Source organism: Sturnira hondurensis, unplaced genomic scaffold (assembly GCF_014824575.4).
Source record: "Sturnira hondurensis isolate 20B ecotype Veracruz unplaced genomic scaffold, ASM1482457v3 Scaffold0017082, whole genome shotgun sequence".
Lineage (NCBI taxonomy): Eukaryota > Metazoa > Chordata > Mammalia > Chiroptera > Phyllostomidae > Sturnira > Sturnira hondurensis.
In genome coordinates, this window is record NW_028089713.1 from 687,209 (window position 1) to 706,686 (window position 19,478).

General features: G+C 44.3%; 1 protein-coding gene across 10 annotated transcripts in view; it reads right to left on the reverse strand.

The window, feature by feature from the left end:
• SRGAP2 (SLIT-ROBO Rho GTPase activating protein 2) overlaps nucleotides 1-19,478 on the reverse strand; it is a 253,602-nt gene that overhangs the window by 33,586 nt on the left and 200,538 nt on the right. For all 10 annotated transcript variants that reach the window (XM_037067162.1, XM_037067163.1, XM_037067160.1 and 7 more), the window contains exons 11-14: nucleotides 14,606-14,690; nucleotides 11,775-11,802; nucleotides 9,860-9,884; nucleotides 4,318-4,378 (exon numbers count right to left, since the gene is read on the reverse strand). In XM_037067162.1, coding sequence (XP_036923057.1) covers nucleotides 4,318-4,378; nucleotides 9,860-9,884; nucleotides 11,775-11,802; nucleotides 14,606-14,690 — 199 coding nt within the window. The remainder of the gene's footprint in view (nucleotides 1-4,317; nucleotides 4,379-9,859; nucleotides 9,885-11,774; nucleotides 11,803-14,605; nucleotides 14,691-19,478) is intronic.

The window sequence follows — 19,478 nt, forward strand, 5'->3', positions numbered from 1 at the left end:
CTTGCCCTGCCCCATCTATTTTCTACCTACCGTCTATGCTACTTATTCTCTGTACCTTCTCCCCACTTCTCCTCCTCCCACTCCCCTGTTGCTAACCCTCCATGTACTCTTCATTTCTATGGTTCCATTCCTGATCTAGCTGTCCTCTTAGATTGCTTTTGTTTTAGGTGTGGTTGTTAATAACTGTGAGTTTGCTGTCCTTTCATTGTTCATATTTTTTATCTTCTTTTTCTTAGCTAAGTCCCTTTAACATTTCATATAATAAAGGCTTGGTGATGATGAACTCCTTGAATTTGACCTTATCTGAGAAGCACTTTATCTGTCCTTCCATTCTAAATGAAAGCTTTGCTGGGTAGAGCAATCTTGGATGTAGGTCCTTGCCTTTCATGACTTGGAATACTTCTTTCCAGCCCCTTCTTGCCTGTAAGGTCTCTTTTGAGAAATCAGTTGGCAGTCTGATGGGAACTCCTTTGTTCCCAGACTGTCCCCTTATCTCTTGCTGCTTCTAGGATTCTCTCCTTCATTTTAATCTTGGCTAATGTAATTATGATGTGCCTTGGTGTGTTCTTCCTTGGGTCCAACTTCTTTGGGATTCTCTGAGCTTCCTGGATTTCCTGGAAGTCTATTGCCTTTGCCAGATTGGGGAAGTTCTCTTTTATTATTTGTTCAAATAAGTTTTCCACTTGCTCTTCCTCTTCCCCTCCTGGTATCCCTATAATTTGGATGTTGGAACGTTTAAAGATGTCCTGGAGGTTCCTAAGCCTCTCCTCATTGTTTTGAACTCTTGTTTCTTCATTCTTTTCTGTTTGGTCATTTTTTTCTTCCTTCTGGTCCACTCCCTTGATTTGAGTCCAGTTTTCTTTCCATCACTATTGGTTTCCTGTGCCTTTCCCTGCATTTCAGTTAGTGTAGCCTTCATTTGTTCCTCTAATTGGTGACTAAAATCAACCAGTTCTGTGAGCATCCTGTTCACCAGTGTTTTGAACTGTGCATCCAATAGGTTGGCTATCTATTGGTCGCTTAGAAGTACTGGCTCTGGGGCTTTGATTTGTTCTTCTGTCTGAGCCATTTCTGGTCTGGTTGCGCCTGTTACGTATGAGTGGCAGAGCCTTAGGTGTTCACCAGGGAGGGACAACCCACATTGCTGGGTTGTGATGCTGTATGTGGGGGTGGGGTCAGAGAAGGGCAACGGCATTTGTTCCGCTCTCTGGGATTTCAGGCCCCTCTGCTGCTTCCCACAAGCAAACCTGGCTCCCCTGGTGCCGGCTCCTGTGTGTGTGGGTCTGTGCACCCTCCAGGACCCTGTGGGTCTCTCCAACGAATTCTCTGTGAGCGTGGGAGCTTCTCCTGGCACCTTATCCCAAAAGTTTTTTCAATTGGTGCTTTTAGGCTTTAATTCCTGTCGTTGGGGTCCTAGGCTGCGTGGTTTGTCTCACTGCTCTCTCCTTCGCCTGGTTTATCTGCATGCAAATGTGTGACTGTGGTTGGCCAGCCACCTGCACTCTCACTGCGTCCGCCCGTTGCCACCCCACACCTGGGATCTGCCAACAGCCACCTGTGATCGTGGGTTGGTCCTGCCGATTTTCCCTTACTGACCCGGCTCTGCCAGCCGCTGACTCCGCCCCTCTTACTGGTCTGGCTGAATGGTTCATTGTTGTTGGACTTCCGTACAGTTCAATTTTCTGTGTTTTGGCTGCGTTTTTGTTACTAAAACTTTGTTGTCTTTAAACTTGATTGTGCGAGAAGGCACAGTGTTTCCACCTACGCCTCCATCTTGGCCGAAGTCTTCACTGGTTGCTTCTTGTATGCACCTGGAGCAGGCATTAAACCCTCAACCTTGGCATATGGGGACAACGCTCTAACCAACTGAACTAATCTGCTGGGGCCAAAGGTAGCATGCTGTAGACACTCTTTTGCATAGTATATCCTGAAATCTTTCCCTGTCATTTCCTGGAGATCCCTCTCATTCTTTTTTTGTAGCTGCACAGTATTTCATTGTGTGGATATACCAGTTATTCATCACTCTTGGTTGAATAAAGGCATAAAGGCATGTAGGTTGTTTCTATTTTGCAATTACAAATGATGTTGCAATAAATAACCTTGTGCATATGTATTTTGATGATGCTGGAGGTGTATCTTTAAATTCCTTAAGGGTTGCTGGATCAGAGGACAACTGCACTGCAGTTTTGCCAAATTCCCCTCCAAAGGGATCGACGGATTTGCACTGCTGTCAGCAGTATGTGAGTACACCTGTTTTCCTAGAGCCACACCAGAAAAACGGGCTAAGTTTCTGTCTCCTCATGCACTGCATCTGTACAGGGACAGGGACATTCAAAACACAACATCCAAAACCCATCCACTTCTCAGCAGCCCACATTTAACACCCTGGTCCAGGCCACTGTCATGTCTTCCCTGGACTATTGCAGACGCCTCCTTTGAAAAGCTCACGCCCTGTTCAAAATTCTCTAGTGATTCCCTAACTCACTCAGAATAAAATCCAAACACCTACCTCAGCTAATGAAGCTCCAAGCGTCTGCACAGTCTCCTCCCTGCTCACTTTGCTCCAGTCACACCGGTCTCCTGTGCGCTGGTCCTCACACACGCCAAGATCTCTGCGTTTGATGTTCCTTCACCCCAATCACTCTTCTCCAGAGACCCACATGGTTCACTCTCTTACTTCCTTCAGGGCTCTGCTCAAATGTTACCTTAGGTGACCCTAGGCCTTTTCCCTGAAACTGCCTAGAACAGTGTCCCCTCTCCCTTCTCCATCTCCTCACCTTGCTTTACTTTCCTTCATGACACTCATCAATACCCAGCATATTGTATATTGTTTATTTATTGACTACACAAGTGATGCTTTATGTATTTGTCCTTTAGTAGAATATAAGGTTCATGAAGAAAGGAACGCATTGTTGTCACACAATGAGCAATCAGTGTATATTATCTGTTGAATGAATGAATGAATGAATGAATGAAATACATGGATGAACGATTAGGAATTTAGACTCTCATCTTCTTACTATCCTTTATGCACAAATAACTCTCTCTCCCCTGAACTTAGTTTGGACTTATCTTTGCCAACTGCTTGACCATTAATTATTACTATCTTGTGAAATTTCTTATATTGCCATTCTGAATAACTACAGCTTATCACTTTTAAACTTTTCACTTGCGTATTTATTTTCTCCCAACTGCATCATAAAACCAGGTAAAAACAGCAACAGCACATTATTCCTGTTTCTTGTTCTTGTTGTTTCCTAGGTGGGCAGTGCATGGTGCCCAGCACTGATCAGGGACTTGTAAATATTTGCTGATTGTTCAACAGTGATAAAAAATGCTGTTAGTTCAAGTGAAGAGAGATAAGATGAAAATTGTAGCTGATGAGAATGTAGTAAGTCGTGGACATGCTAAAACAATTACTATTCGAAAAATGAACAGCAAGCAGTGGTCCAGTTTTTCAGGAGAGGAAGGAGAGAGAGGGAAAGACAATGGCTGCCTCTGAATTGAGACCAGCAATGATCTACATACCTCCTCACCTCCTAGATCATTCTGTCCCTTTTCCTATAACTAGAAAGGGTAACACCTGAAAATAATTTCTGATACCTAATTCCTAGAAATCTTCATGGCACTAGCTCAGATATTATCCATGTTTTCTAAACACTCAATTCTCTGGAAATTCATCTCTATCCTAAATTCTGTCCAAACAGCCTAGGAAGTGCTGAAGAAGGAATGAAGTTTCTGAGCCTCAGTTTTGTCCACGTGGAAGAGAGTGTCATTTGATGCAGGTTAAGAAGGAGCCAGCCCCTGCAGACTCTCAAATGTGGGTTACAACTTTCAGATCAACTACTAACTGAGCTCTTGGCGATACTGCATCTGGTGAAACCAAACCAGAACAAAACCCAAAAGGACTTGTTTGCAAACAGTCTGATGCAAAAAAGCCAATGTGACTTAACAGTCAAGGCCGTGCAGTGGGAGACACAGACACATACGAAGACAGTGAGTAATGGTGAAACTACCATCACACATCACACCAGCTGTATTAATTCACATAGCAGCTGTAATTTAAAACTCATTCTCAGGCTAGAAAAAGAAGTGTGGTCAGTGGCCAAGGCGTTTTGGGTCAAAAATATGATGTCTTTTTCTTAATGTCTATGTGTGGCCATTCTGAGGGAGAGAGTATTATGTGAACAAATAAGAGTTTTTTCCTTTTCTGAGAATGTCAGGATGGAAAGTCTATTTCTACGCTTACTGTTCAAAAAATTCCTGAAAGTTCTTCCCAACTTTGCATGAATAAGGCCAAGGCTAGATCCTGCTCACCGTGTCTGCTGATAAACCGGATGCAGCTTTCTACCACCAGAGGAATCGCCTGGCTGGAGTCCTGAAAAGCCAAAGAAAAACACAATGTTAGGATCTTTAAACAGGGATAGCCGAGGGTCAGAGGAAATGGGCCATACTGTGAGGAACTTGTGTCAGCTGGATCAGTGGCTGGTCCACAGGTCCAGCATCCGACCTGTCCTTTAAGCTCCAGAGCACATATTCAACCATCGACTTGGAAATGCTGCACAGATGCCTTAAATCCAGCATGTCCTTTGTGAAACTGTACCCCGAATCAGTTCTCTGCCCTCAGCTATCCAATCAATCAATCAATCAATCAAAACACATTTTGTCAAGTTTGCCTTCTAAACATCTCTCAAATCCATTCCCTTCTCTCCCTCTCTATTGCCACCAACTCAATCCATCAACATCTTAATTCCCACTCTTAGTTGTTCTCCAAACCACGCTCCTCTTCCTTTATACAGCTATTAGGTGATCTTTAAAAGTGTACATCTGACTGTTTACTGTCTAGGCTAAACTCTGGAAGACTTCTTGTTACTTTCCTTACATTGCTTTGCGTGTCTAGGGTCCTTCCTGTATTCACCTCGTTTTCATCTTCTTACACTCTGCCCCCAGTCTCTCTACTTCAGCCACAGTGGCCCTTCTCTCTGCTCCCCAGGTAAGTCCTCCTTGCCTATGGCTTTGCACGGGCTGCTCCTGCAGCTGAAATGCTCTCCGAACCCCAAGCCCCTACCCCTTGGAGTTTCAGTGAATGCACCACACTTCCTCAAGGATGCTTTTCCAGACTCCCCAGATGAGATCAGGGCCTGGTCTACAGGGTCTCAGCACCTTGAACTTGGGCCTCAAAGCCCTGATTGTGAGCTAATGGTGTGGGTGTATTTGTTTGCATTTGTCACCACTACAGCTCAGCTCCACAGGGCAGATCCTATGCCAACTCTTGGGTGTCCAGTGCTGGCATGATTTCTCACATAATGCATGCCCAACTAATAGCAGTTAAGGGTAGCAGAATGAACCAATAGGAGCATCAGAACAGGATGCTTTTTTACCGTTTATACCAAACAGTTTGTTTGGTATAAAAGGTAAAAAAGAAAAAAATCCAGCTCTTGGGAATAGTGCNGCATGTGTCACCACTATAGCTCAGCTCCACAGGGCAGATCCTATGCCAACTCTTGGGTGTCCAGTGCTGGCATGATTTCTCACATAATGCATGCCCAACTAATAGCAGTTAAGGGTAGCAGAATGAACCAATAGGAGCATCAGAACAGGATGCTTTTTTACCGTTTATACCAAACAGTTTGTTTGGTATAAAAGGTAAAAACTGTTTGGTATAAAAGGTACAAACTGTTTGGTATAAAAGGTAAAAAAGAAAAAAATCCAGCTCTTGGGAATAGTGCAGACTAATTGGTACTAAAACAAAGAAGCAGGCCTGCCAGATGTCACTCTTTGTTCTGCCATTTTGCTATACTACCCTGGAATTTAACTTCCTTGGGCCTTGCTTTGGCATCTACAAGTTGGGGAGGGGATTGGAGGTGAGGAGAACAATATTTCCTACTGGCTCACTAACATGTACTTACCATTGACAGAGGAATTTAGAGAGATGTGTTGGGCCATGTGCTGAGTGTGTTAGACTGGTCCCAGTAACAGCCTTATGGCATACATATTATGATTATTTTCATTTGACAAATGAGGAAATAAAGGCTTAGTGATGTGAAAAGCTGATTATGGTGCCATAGCAGGTAAGTGGCAGAGCCAGGATTCAAACCCAGGCAGTCTCCCTCGGAGACTAAACGTCTTTCCACCACCCATACTGCATCCTAAGTGCTTAGAAAGCACTGCCAGGTGCACATACCAAATACTGGTAAAAAGCAGTAGGGTTTTATAATGCAACTAAACACCCAGTGGGGAAGAAAGGGATTAAGCAAAGGAACCCCTAAATCTAGTTTAAAAGGGCTGTGGATTTTAGCACAGAGACTGTACTCTCAAGTGGGATGGGCCCTGTGGCTTCTGCCCCTTTCCCAGGTTGGCCTGTGCCCCACCCATGGCTCTGAGTTTTCAGCTGTAACTATGGATGGGGCTTGGCCACTTTAGGGAAGCAGCTGGACCTCATGACGAAGTCAGGCGGAGGGAAGAGTTGGCATGGCCTCTAGCTCCCAAGCTAAGGAACCCCAGGGTGCTGCCAAAGGGAGCAGTACTGCATGTGGCCTTAGTGACCACAAGCTCATCTTTATGACCCCCCCACCCATCGGCTTCCTCCAGCTTTGCAGCCACAGTAGCCAGTGTCTGCCCTCTTGCTGCCATCATTGACTTCTGCTAGCCAGCCCAGGGTGATCTTAAAAAATCCGTCGCTTCTTTCATACTCTATTTAAAAAAAAAAAAACCAACCACCAAAATCCTACTTTTGGAAGTCTTTCTATGTTTACAAATGTTGCTATATTTTTAATGTATAGATGATAGTAGCAGTGCTAATAAGGATGGTGATATGAAGGTTTGTAACGTTTTTCTGGTCCTAGATTTATAAAGATCCAGCAGGAGGGAGCTTGGGAAGCTCGGAAGTTTCTGGCTTCAAAAGTCGAGTGCAAAATTTTGCCTAGACTTGCAGGAAATGGAGTATCAACAGTAGTTAAAGTATGTAGATAGTACTGCAGAAAGCAAGGATCAATGTTGTTAACCTGCCTGTCCACTGTTAATAAGTAGTATTTCAGAAGTAGCCCAGAGGGGTAATCTGTGTGTGCAGACAACAGTGAGCCAGAGATGACCTGTCCCACTGTATAAAAGTATTCTCCAAGTCCACACTGCTCCAACTGGGCCTAAGGCAGAGTCCAGTGGGAGCAAAGCCTAGAAACAGTCATGAAGGCCTCAGACCCTCCTAAAAGGGGCTCTAAAGACCACCATTTCACCATTGATTTTGCACACAGCTGACCAGCCAGTGTCTCTGTGTGTTCTTCTTCAGTGTCTGTGTTTTCTTTCTCTCTCCTTCCCTCTTCCAACATTAGAATCCATGTCAGTTTAATTCTTTGATTTACAACATTTTTGGTCCTTTAATTCTAGGGTTGAAAAGGGTCTCTAAGGACAGCTAGGCTAAAATCCCCATTCAGGTAGCAGGCATAATTGGAAATAACAGTAAAGCAGAAGTCCAGTGATTTGCAGGAGTGAACAATTAGGAAGGTAGACAGATAATGTCTAAAAAATTCATTGTTGGGCATAGTTTCTCACGAGTGACAGAGTTAGGTACCAATCTCCATTATGTTTGTTAGATTTCTGTTTTCACTAAGGGAGAAACTATCTCTTGACAATTGATTAGACATGGCTAATGAGAAGAAAAGAGGCATCAAAGACAAGATTTGACACTTCCAAGGCTATGAAGAATGGAGGTTCCCCATTAAAGAAACAGAGAAGTTAGGGGAGGTGCTAAGTCGGAGCACGGCGGGGAAGGTGAGACTGACGCTGAGGGCAGACTCAGACTGACAGCATGCGGAGCACGCGGACACCAAGGAAAGGAGAGCACGATTCACCTAAGGAAACGGAGTGACAAGGGAAAGAAAACAGAAAAAAATGAAAGAGGGCAATGCCTTGGGGAAATGCCTGAATTTAAAGGACTGGAAAAAGAAGGGCCAGCAAAGAAGATATGGAAATAACAGGAGAGAGGAAATGCTGAGCTGAAGGGAGCCGGGAGAGTTTGGAAGTGGCAGCTGAGGTATTTCTTTCTGAAGAAGAGTCTGGGATGGTTTGAACCTAGTCTTTGCTAGGGTCAAAAATGCGTAGAACCTATTAGAGACCCTCAAAAAGCAAAAGCTGCCAGATTCTTCCCCGTTCGACTGATCTGCCATAAAAAAAAGCAAACACATGTTTATTCCCTGGTTATTTATACAAGATTACTCATCATCTAAATTACTTACTATTGACCCACTGACTAACTCAGAAAAACTCTTTACTAATGCATTATTAGAAATGAGCTAATGGACAAAACCCAGGGCTGCAGAATGAAAACAGGGTCTTTATTTGATCGGGGCTTTTGGTGTGCCCTGAACTTTCACCCAAATCTAGCATACCAGGCAGATATGCTCGGGCTGCAGATGCAGACCAGATAGGTGCCATTCCCCTCCACGGTGAGTACAGCCAGGTGCGCAGACCACCTGCCAAACAGTGGTCTCAGCACCCCTGCAGCCAGAGAGGGGGCTGTGAGGCCCTTGGACGTGGGCTCTATCTATGAGTAGGAAGCCCGGTTTCAGTCCAGGAAGTGAAAGGAACAAACTTCAGTTCAATCCTGTTCTCAAGTGTTGAAGGGAAGGAAGGTTTTCTCGCTTTTTAACAGATCCCCCTGTTGATTTTAAATGCACTAAGTTATTCCTGGGAGTCACTCGGCTCCTCTCTGGTTTTAAATGAAATAGTGGGAGAAAAGGGAAGATGGAAAAAAATTAGAGGAACAAGAGGAAAGAGAGTCACAATGAACTTTTTATAATTTAAAAAGTGTTATTGTATCCAATGGTGTTCTCATTAAAATGAGATCCAAAGTAAAGAAGGGGGAAACATAGCGACAGCAAAGCTAAGACAAGCGAGGACTATGTCACCCGAGTCCCGCAGCTGTACTGCCCAGCCAGCCAGAGCCATCCCATCGGCTGGAGATCCTGCTGGGGCTCCCGCTGCCAGAAACCAGGTGCTTTCTATATCTGATCACTGCCCTGTGGCAACAGCCGCTGTGAATTACCTAAAATGATTTTTTAAAGCCTGAATCAGCTTTCCCCTGAGTAGATACAAAGACATTTCTGAACTCTCTCCACTTCCTCCCTGCTAAATGTCTACTGCATAGCTGGTATGAGCTCAAAAGATACACAATCATTTCAGTATTTGCCATAAAGAATAAATTAGAAAGTCATATTTGCTACTGCAAAGAAATATTTCAACTGATTTTTTAAAAACAAGTCCAAGTGCTGTTTAAATTATCCCTTGGTGTGGATTATCCATCCACTGCTGAGATCGCTTCCACGGTGGGCAATGAGAGCTGGCTGCCCAGATTTTAATCCAACACCAAAGATCATGCACAAAATCGCAGCTCAACACCACTTGCTTATCAGTCCGAGGCCAGACTTAGCTTTGCATTTTCAAGATGTCTTAGAAATATACCTAGGATGACCACACCACTTGGAATAAACAAAAACCTGCAAACTTAAAGCAAGACTGCCTGGTCTAGGTGATTAGCTGCTGTTTCTGCCACAATGGTACATATGTATGAAGTATGAGGCCTTTTTCACCATCTTCTGAAGGACTGAGGCCAAAGACAATTCTGCCAGTCAAGGCAAATCTTACTGGGTAAGAGCAACAAATCAGAAAGATCATGGCTATTCCAGCTAAAAAAGCTAAATCAATAAAGTTGCTATAATATTAAATACACTATGACTAAACGATACGTTCCAAACACGGGTGCTAAGTCACAAAAGTGCGTCTTGCCTACAGTGGGGTTCCATGAATGTCTGCGGGATGTTACTGTTTTCACACTAGACAAGTCTGGCTCTTGCTGGGCTCTTACCTGCTTCCTCACGGTTGAGCTACGCCTGTGGTAGATGCCACCGAATCAGAGAGGACCGATCCAGCAAGAGGGAGGAAAAAGAAAATGAGGTTAAAAATAGTCTGTTTGGTGGTTAATGAAACAAGTCCCATTACTCAGTTAAGCTCCAGAAATGGCTAAGAGACTTCATCCAGAGAAAGCCCATTAAAGCTCTTTTCACAAATGCACAGAGGTCTCTGCTTTTAATGTCTGCCACCATTCAAAACCAGAATAGGAGGGAATCTGTTCAGTTTATAGTACAAAATGTTTGGGTTGACAATAAGACCTCTATGTAAGGAGACATCAGTAAACACCAAAGGAAGCTACGGTTTTCTCTGTTAGAAATACTTAGAAAAAAGGGAGGGAGTGATTTTTCTGGAATTCAGAGGGTACAGTGTTCAGACTGGAAGGAACCTTGGTGATCCCCTAAGGCAGGGGTGTCAAACTCATTTTCACCGTGGGCCTCATCAGCCTCGTGGTTGCCTTCAAAGGGCCAAATATAGTTTTAGGACTGTATAAATGTAACTTCTCCTTAACTAGGGGCCAGGGCTCAGTGCTGCTGCCGGGTAGAAACAAGGTGCCAGGCCGGATAAAACAAGGTAGAGGGCCGGATTCGGCCTGCGGGCCTTGTGTTTGCCACCTGTGCTCGAGGTCAGTGCTTTTTAAGCATGTGTTTAGTCTCAGAAGCCTTTCTCCGAGGGAATCCAACTCAGAGGCACAACGCCCCAAGCAAGGAGAGTAGCAGTTTTGTTTTGAGTAAAGGTAGGGACCAGCGCCTGGCCACTGGGCATCCTCTGGCCCTCCCATCAGGCTGCCCTTGATGAGCCCCTTGGGAATCCTAGAGCTCCTCACATATAATGGAATGCCCTTTCTTGTCTCATAGATGAGAAAACTGGAGTTCAGGGAAGGAAAAGAGCGGCCCAATGTCACACAGTGAAATAACATGACATAAGGGAATTAACTTACACTGAGACTATATCACCAAGAAGACACATTCCACAGAATTCTATTATCCTGGTTCCCTCCAGTCATTAAGATTAATGGGATCTTTATTGTAATCCACAATGACGAAACGATGAAAGCCAAATGAAGCTATTTCTAAATAACGAGCCTATAATTGTAAATGGCCTCATGATTATTTTGTGTTTTGGCAGATATAAGTGGTTGATATAATGGGCTAACCCAGGGTCTCTAAGGAGTCCAGCCCATTACAGCTCTTTCTCCAGTTAAATCAGCACATGTTTAGGCATTTGAGAACTATTGACTGAATGAATGCCTTGCTCTCTGCCAGCTCCCAAGTTTTCTCATAGCAGCTCCGTAACTGGAAGGGAAAATATTTGGCTGGGGTGGGGAAGGAAGGGGAAGGTGGGGAAAGACTGGGAGGGTTGCATACTTATAAATCATCGGGCCAGGATTTCTACCAATGCAATAGTTCATTATCCAGCAACAGTCACTAGCAGGGGCTGTCATCTTTTCCGTGCATTAAAAAAAATCTCAGACCAAATGCTATTCTCCTGATCTTCTGTCTCATCACCAGAGACTTCCCAAAACCCACATGTTTAAGCCTGGCAGTTAATGACCCTCCCTCCAGAGTTGAACATTTCTTTTCCTTCCAATGTAGTGGCTTTTGGGAGTCTCTAGGACTATTTCAGCAAAGGGTACCTCCCTTCACTCAGTTCTGCTCTGGTCTTTCCCTGAGTCACAGCAAACCCCATTTCCATTTGGGTCAGGTGGAGTCAGCAAGACAAAGAGAAAAAGCAACACCTGCCCAAGGCCACTTTTTTTTGCAAAGCCAATCAATGCCTTTGCAGCTGGACTTCCTGGCTTTCTCAGGCTAGGAACTCTACCCACACCCCTTTCTTCATCTCTTCCCAGGGTTGTCCCAAGCCACACCTACCTGGCCAGACTGCAATCTGTCCGCTGACCTGTTGGAATGACAAAAACAGAAAGTACTTGCTGAAGCAGAGGGTAAAAGAGTACAACCTGCTCCTAGGAATCACGGTACCGACCCATCTCCCCAGAGAACAACCACCAGTATCACAGTGTGACCAGCCTTCAGGGTGAAAAAAAAAGAGAAGCTCCCAGAACCCCTTTCTGGACAAGGGCTGTTTTTGATACCTGTTCCCAACCTAGGGCTGTTGGTGTTGCTAAACCTTAGCTTCGCCAGCACTGCTTCCCAAGAGTGTGGAGTTAGGGGGACAGCAGCAAGGCAGATCACACGTTAGAGAACACATCATTAGAGCCTTCTCCTAGACGAAATTTAGCCTCTCTTCTGTGTAAGGTGCGTGGGTCTGCGTGGTAAGAAGGAAGGGACAGTAACGATATGGAAGTTGTAGTTTTAAATTCATACTAAATTCTCTTATTAGGTTGGGCTGGGGTGGCAAGGGAAAAGATGCTGATATTGTTATCAAACTGTGGTTCTCAATCCAATAGTGGGCCCTAATATTATTAAATTTTTAAAAATTTATTGATGAGAGAGAGAGAGAAATATCAGCTTATCAGCTTATTGTTCCACTTATTTATACACTCATTAGTTGCTTCTTGTATGTGTCCTGATAGGGGACTGAACCCATAACCTTGGCATCCGGGGACAACACTCTAACCAACTAGCTACCCAGCAAGGGCTTAATTTTAAGTTTAATGGGTTACAGCTAGCTTTAAAAATAGAACTGAAAATCTCAATGTTCACAAGAAGTATATTTATGTTTTTCAAAAAAAAAAATACATATACATGTGCGCATGGGCCACGATGTGATCTATGTTGCTTTCTTTGGGTACATAATTAACCAAGCTTAGTCTGTGTTAGACCTATATTAGATAAACCAGCAAAAACCCAAGCAGGCACTGAATGGATAAGCTCCCACAGCCCTCACCTGTGCTCCTGGAAAGGCAACTCCAAGGGCTGAGACAGGGCAGGGCTTTTTCTTGCCTTTAAAGGTTGCTAATTGTTGATTACAGTTCAGCTCATCTTGAGCAACAACGCCCGCCCTGCCCCCGACCCAACAGCATCTCATTACTGAAAGCTCAGCTTTCATTGGCAAAAATATTATTCTGAGCCATTATTTTCAACATCTGGCCCATTTCCATTCTGGAATATTCATATGCATCAATTATCCCTCCATGGCAAGAACGAGGGGCTCTTGCATTCTGGTGACAAATACAGAAGGCAGGGATATGATGACTTGCATACAGAAAGATCTATAGCTATTTTTTCCTTATTGCTAGAACTCGTCATATCTAGATGAAGGCCATCTGCAGCACTAACGAAGGATCACCAACCTCTATCCTCCAGAGGAGGACATTTGGTGTATTGACTGTGTGTGTGAAGCCCATTCTCTCTGTAACACACAGGCTCTGGCCTCCCCGCCGACCCCCAATCCCTGGAGGCCCTGTTCCTCATCTCACTTATGGGCTATGCTTCCATTATCTCCGCATAAGGAAATCATGCTTATAATTTGCTCCAAATAGTTCTGGGCTTTCTTTCCTCTGATTCCCTGTGGAGCAATCTGATAACCCAAGAGTAAAGATTTTCTATAAGAAAAGTTTGGATCTCAATGCCCAAATCTGTTCAGCATGAGTCTCTTGGGTAGTAAAGAGGAAAGAGAACAGAAGTTACTTAACAGGTTTTCTTCACATACAAAAAAATGCTTTAAGAAATCACAAGATCAAAGACATTAGAGATGAAAGAATCACCTGGGGGAATGACCCAGGGCAAGAGAAGGACAGGGCAAGACAGGTGGGTAGGAGGCTCTGGTATGAAAAGCAGAGCTCTGATTCTTGTGGTCAATGAGCCAATGAATACTGTACACTTTCCTATACTGTGCAGTGTGTCTGAAGACTGCTCAAAATTTTATTTTACAGTGTTAGGTTTGCTTTCACTGGTGTTAACCACATATGCCCCGTAGGCTTCCATTTCCCATCTTGAAGCGAGACTACTGGGGCAGAGAGGAGGAGCCAGCATCCAGAGGCATCCCCGCCCTGGGAATGCCATTAATCACAGGTTGCTGAGACACCTAGGCAGGGTGCCAACAACCCCAGGGAAGCTTCTCTTTCAACCTTCACCTTCTGTTTGACAGCGGAGGAGAAAAAGTCCAGAGTGCCAGTCTCATTCTCCGCCTTGCTACTTCCCAGGGTCTGGTTAAAATCATCCTTCCAGATGAGACAGTCCATTCAGCACCTTGGCCTCAGCATGACCAAGGCAGAGGGAGGGCTGCCATGTAGCGGCAAAACTTCTCGAAGCAGAAGGAATGTGGTGCTCTACCATGGCACTACAGAAAGCAGCAGTCTGTCCATCCATCACCTGTGCCTTTCAGAATCCTCTCCTCCCCTCAAAGCTAAGTAGCTCATTTTCTAGCTCCCTATCTTGCTCCAGCTTCAAACCTGCCCTAGAAGAGTTGACAGTTTTCGCCAAGTGTTGGGAGAGCACATAACTCACCAGCCCCTCTACCTCAGTTGTGGCAAAAGAGCGCAGGAAGGGTACTGGGTAAAGAGCAGGCACGCTCCATTTAAACAAATAAATGATGCACATTAGTGCTTCATTAGGCACTGGCCTTTTCCCATTACTCAAGCAGTCATCTGGGGAGTGTGCTTCCCCATCACACAGGCTAGGAAAGGAAATGTATTCATATAACCAGATCAGGTTCACTTGGCTTAGGGTGGAAGCTCAGCAATCCAGACCAGGGCTTAGCCTTCCCCTCAGGGCCGAAGTTCCAGCAGAACACCACTCACTTTCTCCCAGGGTTTTCTGGAGAAGGTCATGCTTGGCTTGTAGCTTGGTGATGAGGTTCCTGCCCTCCAGATACTCCTTCATTTTCTGTAGGGAAGGAGGAGAAAAGAATCAGACTCCTGAGGGCAAACGAAACAAAACAAAATAGATGTGCAGCTGTACAATTCCCTTTTTGAGAGGGCACTTGGTTTTTGACCCAATTTCTACCAGGTCCATTTTTTATTTCTGTCTGGCCCTGAGCATCTGGACAGTTGCCGATTTTCACGGAAGCTCCACACTGGCCAGTGTAAGAAACTGTCTCTTAGAGCCCCTCATTCATCTCTTTCAGCTCCACTGAAGAAGACCGAGGGGCAGATGGATTCACTGAGCCTCGGTCTCCTTGGTGTGAGGACAGACATCTGCCATTGGTCACCCACATTGACATCCAGCCCTGCGTCGCCCTTGCTCCTCCCCTCTATGGGTACATTCCATCACACTAGGCGCAATGCCAATGGCAGGCTCAGCCCCCACCCCAGCTGCAAGCCCAGCATGCACAGCATCTTTGTCTATCTTAATGAGCCTCTTCCTTCATTCTGCATGGAGTCTTTGTGGGAAGCCTGGGATTTCTGAGCTCTCAAAAGAGGGGCTGCCATCCCCCACCACTTGCATATATACAAACCAGCAGTTCCAAACACAAGATAAGGTTATGGAAATGTAATTCCATTTGCTCTAACAGTGAAAACATGATTGCTGTGCTACATTTTCTGATTTGTCTTCTCTCCACCCTTATCTGCCCAGTGAGAGACTAGATTTTCCTGGACAATTCATCAAATCTTTGAAACAAACCTACAAGCTATTATCATTATTCCCATTTTACCAGTGAGGGCACTGAGATTTGGAGAGATTAAATAAATTGCTTAAGGTCAAACAGGGAGTGAGTGGTAGAGCCAGTACCCAAACATACGCAGTTTGACAATACAGTGTGTGCTCTTAACCACTATGGTAACCTGCTCCCATTATGGTATCAAGCAGGAAAAGGGGAACAAATCTGCACAGTATTAATTCTTTGTATATATGTAGCAAATCAGAGATTTTAGGGCACTTTAGCACATATTCTCTCACTTGACTTTTACAATAACTCTGTGTAGCACATTAGGGAAGGCATTGTTATTTTGTTATTACAGATAAAAATATGATCTTGGGTAAGATGATGTAAAATAAATTGCCGACTGCTGCAAGACCATCAGTGGAAGTGCCAGGCCTGAACGTCAGGCCTTTGGCCTCTTAACACAGTGTCTTTCCTCTCTATCACACGGCTGCTCATGGGATCGTCATTCGCCTTGGTTGTCCCCAGCCGCAGCAGCTCACCTGCTGGGTCGGGGTCATCTACGCGTGTCTGAACTCAGAGGCAACATGGCAGCGCTTCCCTGAGTGCGATCCATGAATGGCTGGTGGTACGTGAGATAGCTGAAGGGCTCAGCGAATAAAACATTTTGAATTATAACAGTTCTGTCTTTCTTGTAATGTAGTAAACAAAAAGTATAATTATACAACAAGGCTTTAAATTTATGGCTCCTATCACTTAGGATGAAGGCAGGAAAAAAAGGTGAAAAAATGTGAGTTACTTTTACTGGGTACCTTTCTGTAGAATGTGAACTTTTAACCAAGAGAGTGTATTTCTTTTCTCTCCCTTTCTTCTCTCCTCCAAAACCAAAGAAACAACTCTGCTTTCTACAGGACGCCCTTCCTGGCCCTCCCACGCTCACCCAGATGCTCCTGTGTGTTCCTCTGCAAATCTCCATGACAGCACTTCTCACACATCCCTGCCATGCAGGGTTTATTCCTCATGCGTCTTTCTCTCTAGACTGTTCCTTGCTAGGGTCAGAGACCACAACATCTATTATTCTTGGCATCTCAGATGTTTAGTACTGTGCCCAGGAGATAGTATGAGTACATGATGGAAGTATGAGTACATAAACGAACAGTCTCACTCTCCTCTGGATAGAACCTTCTGTAGCAGTCATAAACCAAGCCTCCAAGTGGGCCCCTACTCTTTAAATTAAATATAAAACAAACAAAACAAAATAAACCCTATACCAGAGGTGTCAAACTCATTTTCACTATGGGCCACATCAGCCCTGCGGCTGTTTTCAAAGGGCCGAAATAATTTTAGGACTATATAAATGTCACTACTCCTTAACTGTTAAGGAGTTGAAATTACAACTGGCCCTTTGAAGGCAACCCCGAGGCTGATGTGGCCCCTGGTGAAAATGAGTTTGACGTCCCTGACCTACACCAAATCGATTCTGTTGTTTTACTGAGGATCTGTTTCCTCCACTCCTTTGTGCTTTCCCAGATCATCTGCATGAAAATAGGCTTCTCTGTCACCTTCCCTTTCCATCTGCTCCAGCTGCCAGCTCACCTGCTGTCAGTCTTTCCTGGGTGATGTCTATTCCCCCAACCATGCCTAACTGTGAAGTTTGGAACCATTCATCAGGGCCTGGAGGTGAAACACCTGCAGGGAAACACCCACTGCGAACGTCTGAATCCTAAAGGCCTCTCTTTGGAAGTTATCCCGGGAGACTCTAAGGTTTCCTAATGAGAAAAATTTACCATGAGACTGAACCCTTAAAACAAGACCAGACTGCTTAGAAAACAGCCAAAATTCTGGAAGGCAATCTATACAAATTCCTTCCTCTCACTCATGTTTCTACTTGTGATTCTGGAAATCATTTTTTTCATTCATGTTCACAGTTCACTAGTTAGCCTGGCTGTCACTTAGTGAACCATTAAAATAAATAATAATCTGATAAGAGGTATGAATGATGACCTTTTTTGGGTTCCATCAAATCCTGAAGAATGGAAACTATGTCAAAGTATGACCTGCATCCCTAAGACTGGGAACAATGGTTGGAAGTTTTCCATAAAGTCAGGTATGGGAAGATAAAAGCATCCTAGACTTGGTAGACATAGTATTTATCACTTCTCTTCCTGCTCACGGCTAGCTCTCATCTGTATGAGAGAGAAGCTGGAGAAATAACTTTGCTTTCACTGATAAAGCTGAGTTAAAAGCATCCGTTGCTGCTGACTAGACACACAAGACCAAAGGAGCGAAACAGCTGAAGGAAAGAGAGGAACAGGTGGCTTTTCAATGATTTCTGCAGACTAGGGGCCAGGAAAAGAATTATTTATGTGTAATCTCAAAAACCTTCCTTGGACAATAAGGTTGCTTTCCTTATTTAAAGTATGTTACGATAATAAGCAATTAATTTTTTCATTCCACTCTCTGCACCCTGCTCCCCTCAACAAACATCCAACAATAAAGGGTTGGCCTGGTGTTCTCCTCGAAGGAGGAGAAAGGAAAGGGCAGTGTGCTCGCTCTTCTAGATCACCAGAGTTAAATCAAAATTCCTAAACACGGTCTAACTGGCGCCATATCCTCCCTCTAATTTTACACTCAATATGATCAAAGCTGGTAATTTATTCAAAAACGAGGAAGTCAGGCAAAGAGTCTATTGGGTGGTTTTCATTTTTTGCCATGTGAATCTTCAATTTTGTTTTTATGATCTCAATTTATTTACTTTATTTTATTTTATTTTTTAAAAGATTTTATTTATTTTTTGGAGAGAGGGGGAGGGAGGGAGAAAGAGAGAGAGAAATATTGATGTGCAAGAAAAACATTGATCAGTTGTCTCTCACTGGCCCCCCAACTGGGGACGTGGCCTGCAACCCAGGCATGGGCCCTGACCAGGAATCGAACCTGTGACCTTTCAGTTCATAGGCTGGCACTCGACCCACCGAGCCACACCAACCAGGGCTCAACTTACTTCTTAATAAGTTCCCAATTGGTTATCAACTGCCAGCAATAAGTTTTATTTATTGAAATGTATTATAGTACTAATTTTTCCCTCTGAGCCCTCCCTCCCTGACATTTTGGTTGCAGTAAAATGGAAAAGCCTGAGTTGGAATATTCTACCACCATTAATTAAGTTTTCTAAACTGGAGCAAGTCACTTACTCCCCAGTATTAGACTCCCCACCTGAAAACTGGGGCTATATTTTCTCACAAGGCTGTTGGAGGTGAAGTAGGATAACAAGCATGACTGTGATTATTAGAACAGGGTCCAGCAATGAGCACGTATGCAAAAGTGTTCCTTATACTTGAATCACTTGCTCAGTTAACCTAAAACCTACCCTTCCCTCAACTTTTTTTGCTTTGTACTAATGCATAATACAGCTGAATCAAAGCAGGTTTCTAGTCTTAAAGAAAAAAAAAGAACAATCTGACAGTAACCAGAGGGGGGGGTGGAAGGGGATAATGGGGGGAAGGGAGACAGGTTTGCAGGAACAACTATAACAGATACATGGACAAAACCAAGGCGGGGTGGAAGCAGGGGAGGGAGGTAGGGATTGGGGTTAGATGGGGACAACTGTAATTGAACAACAATAAAATAATTTTAAAAAAATTTTTTAAAAGAGGCAAAAGCATGCTTTGCAATCCAATTATTAAGTACCCCTTCACTTTAAATGTGCTTACCATGGAGGTATAACACTCATGGACCTTATGGCCATATGCCTTGTATTTCATCTGCGTGAAGCCAGGGCCATAAGAACCCCCTGCTGCAAGGCTGTGGGGTGAGTGGGAGGAGTGAATTATGCCCAGCCAGCCCTCTGTGCAGAGACACACAGATGCCACTGGAGTGGCTGTTTCCCCACCATCCAGGCACATTCACATTTTCCCTCCTCCCTGTGAATTTTTAAGGCAGGAGACAGCTGTCATACAGAATAAATACTACAGCAAACCTTTAAATGGGAGCACATCTCCCCACTCTAGCTGACAAGGCAGAGGCAGTCATTCATTTGTACCTGCTTAGCACACACTTACTGAATGCCTGCA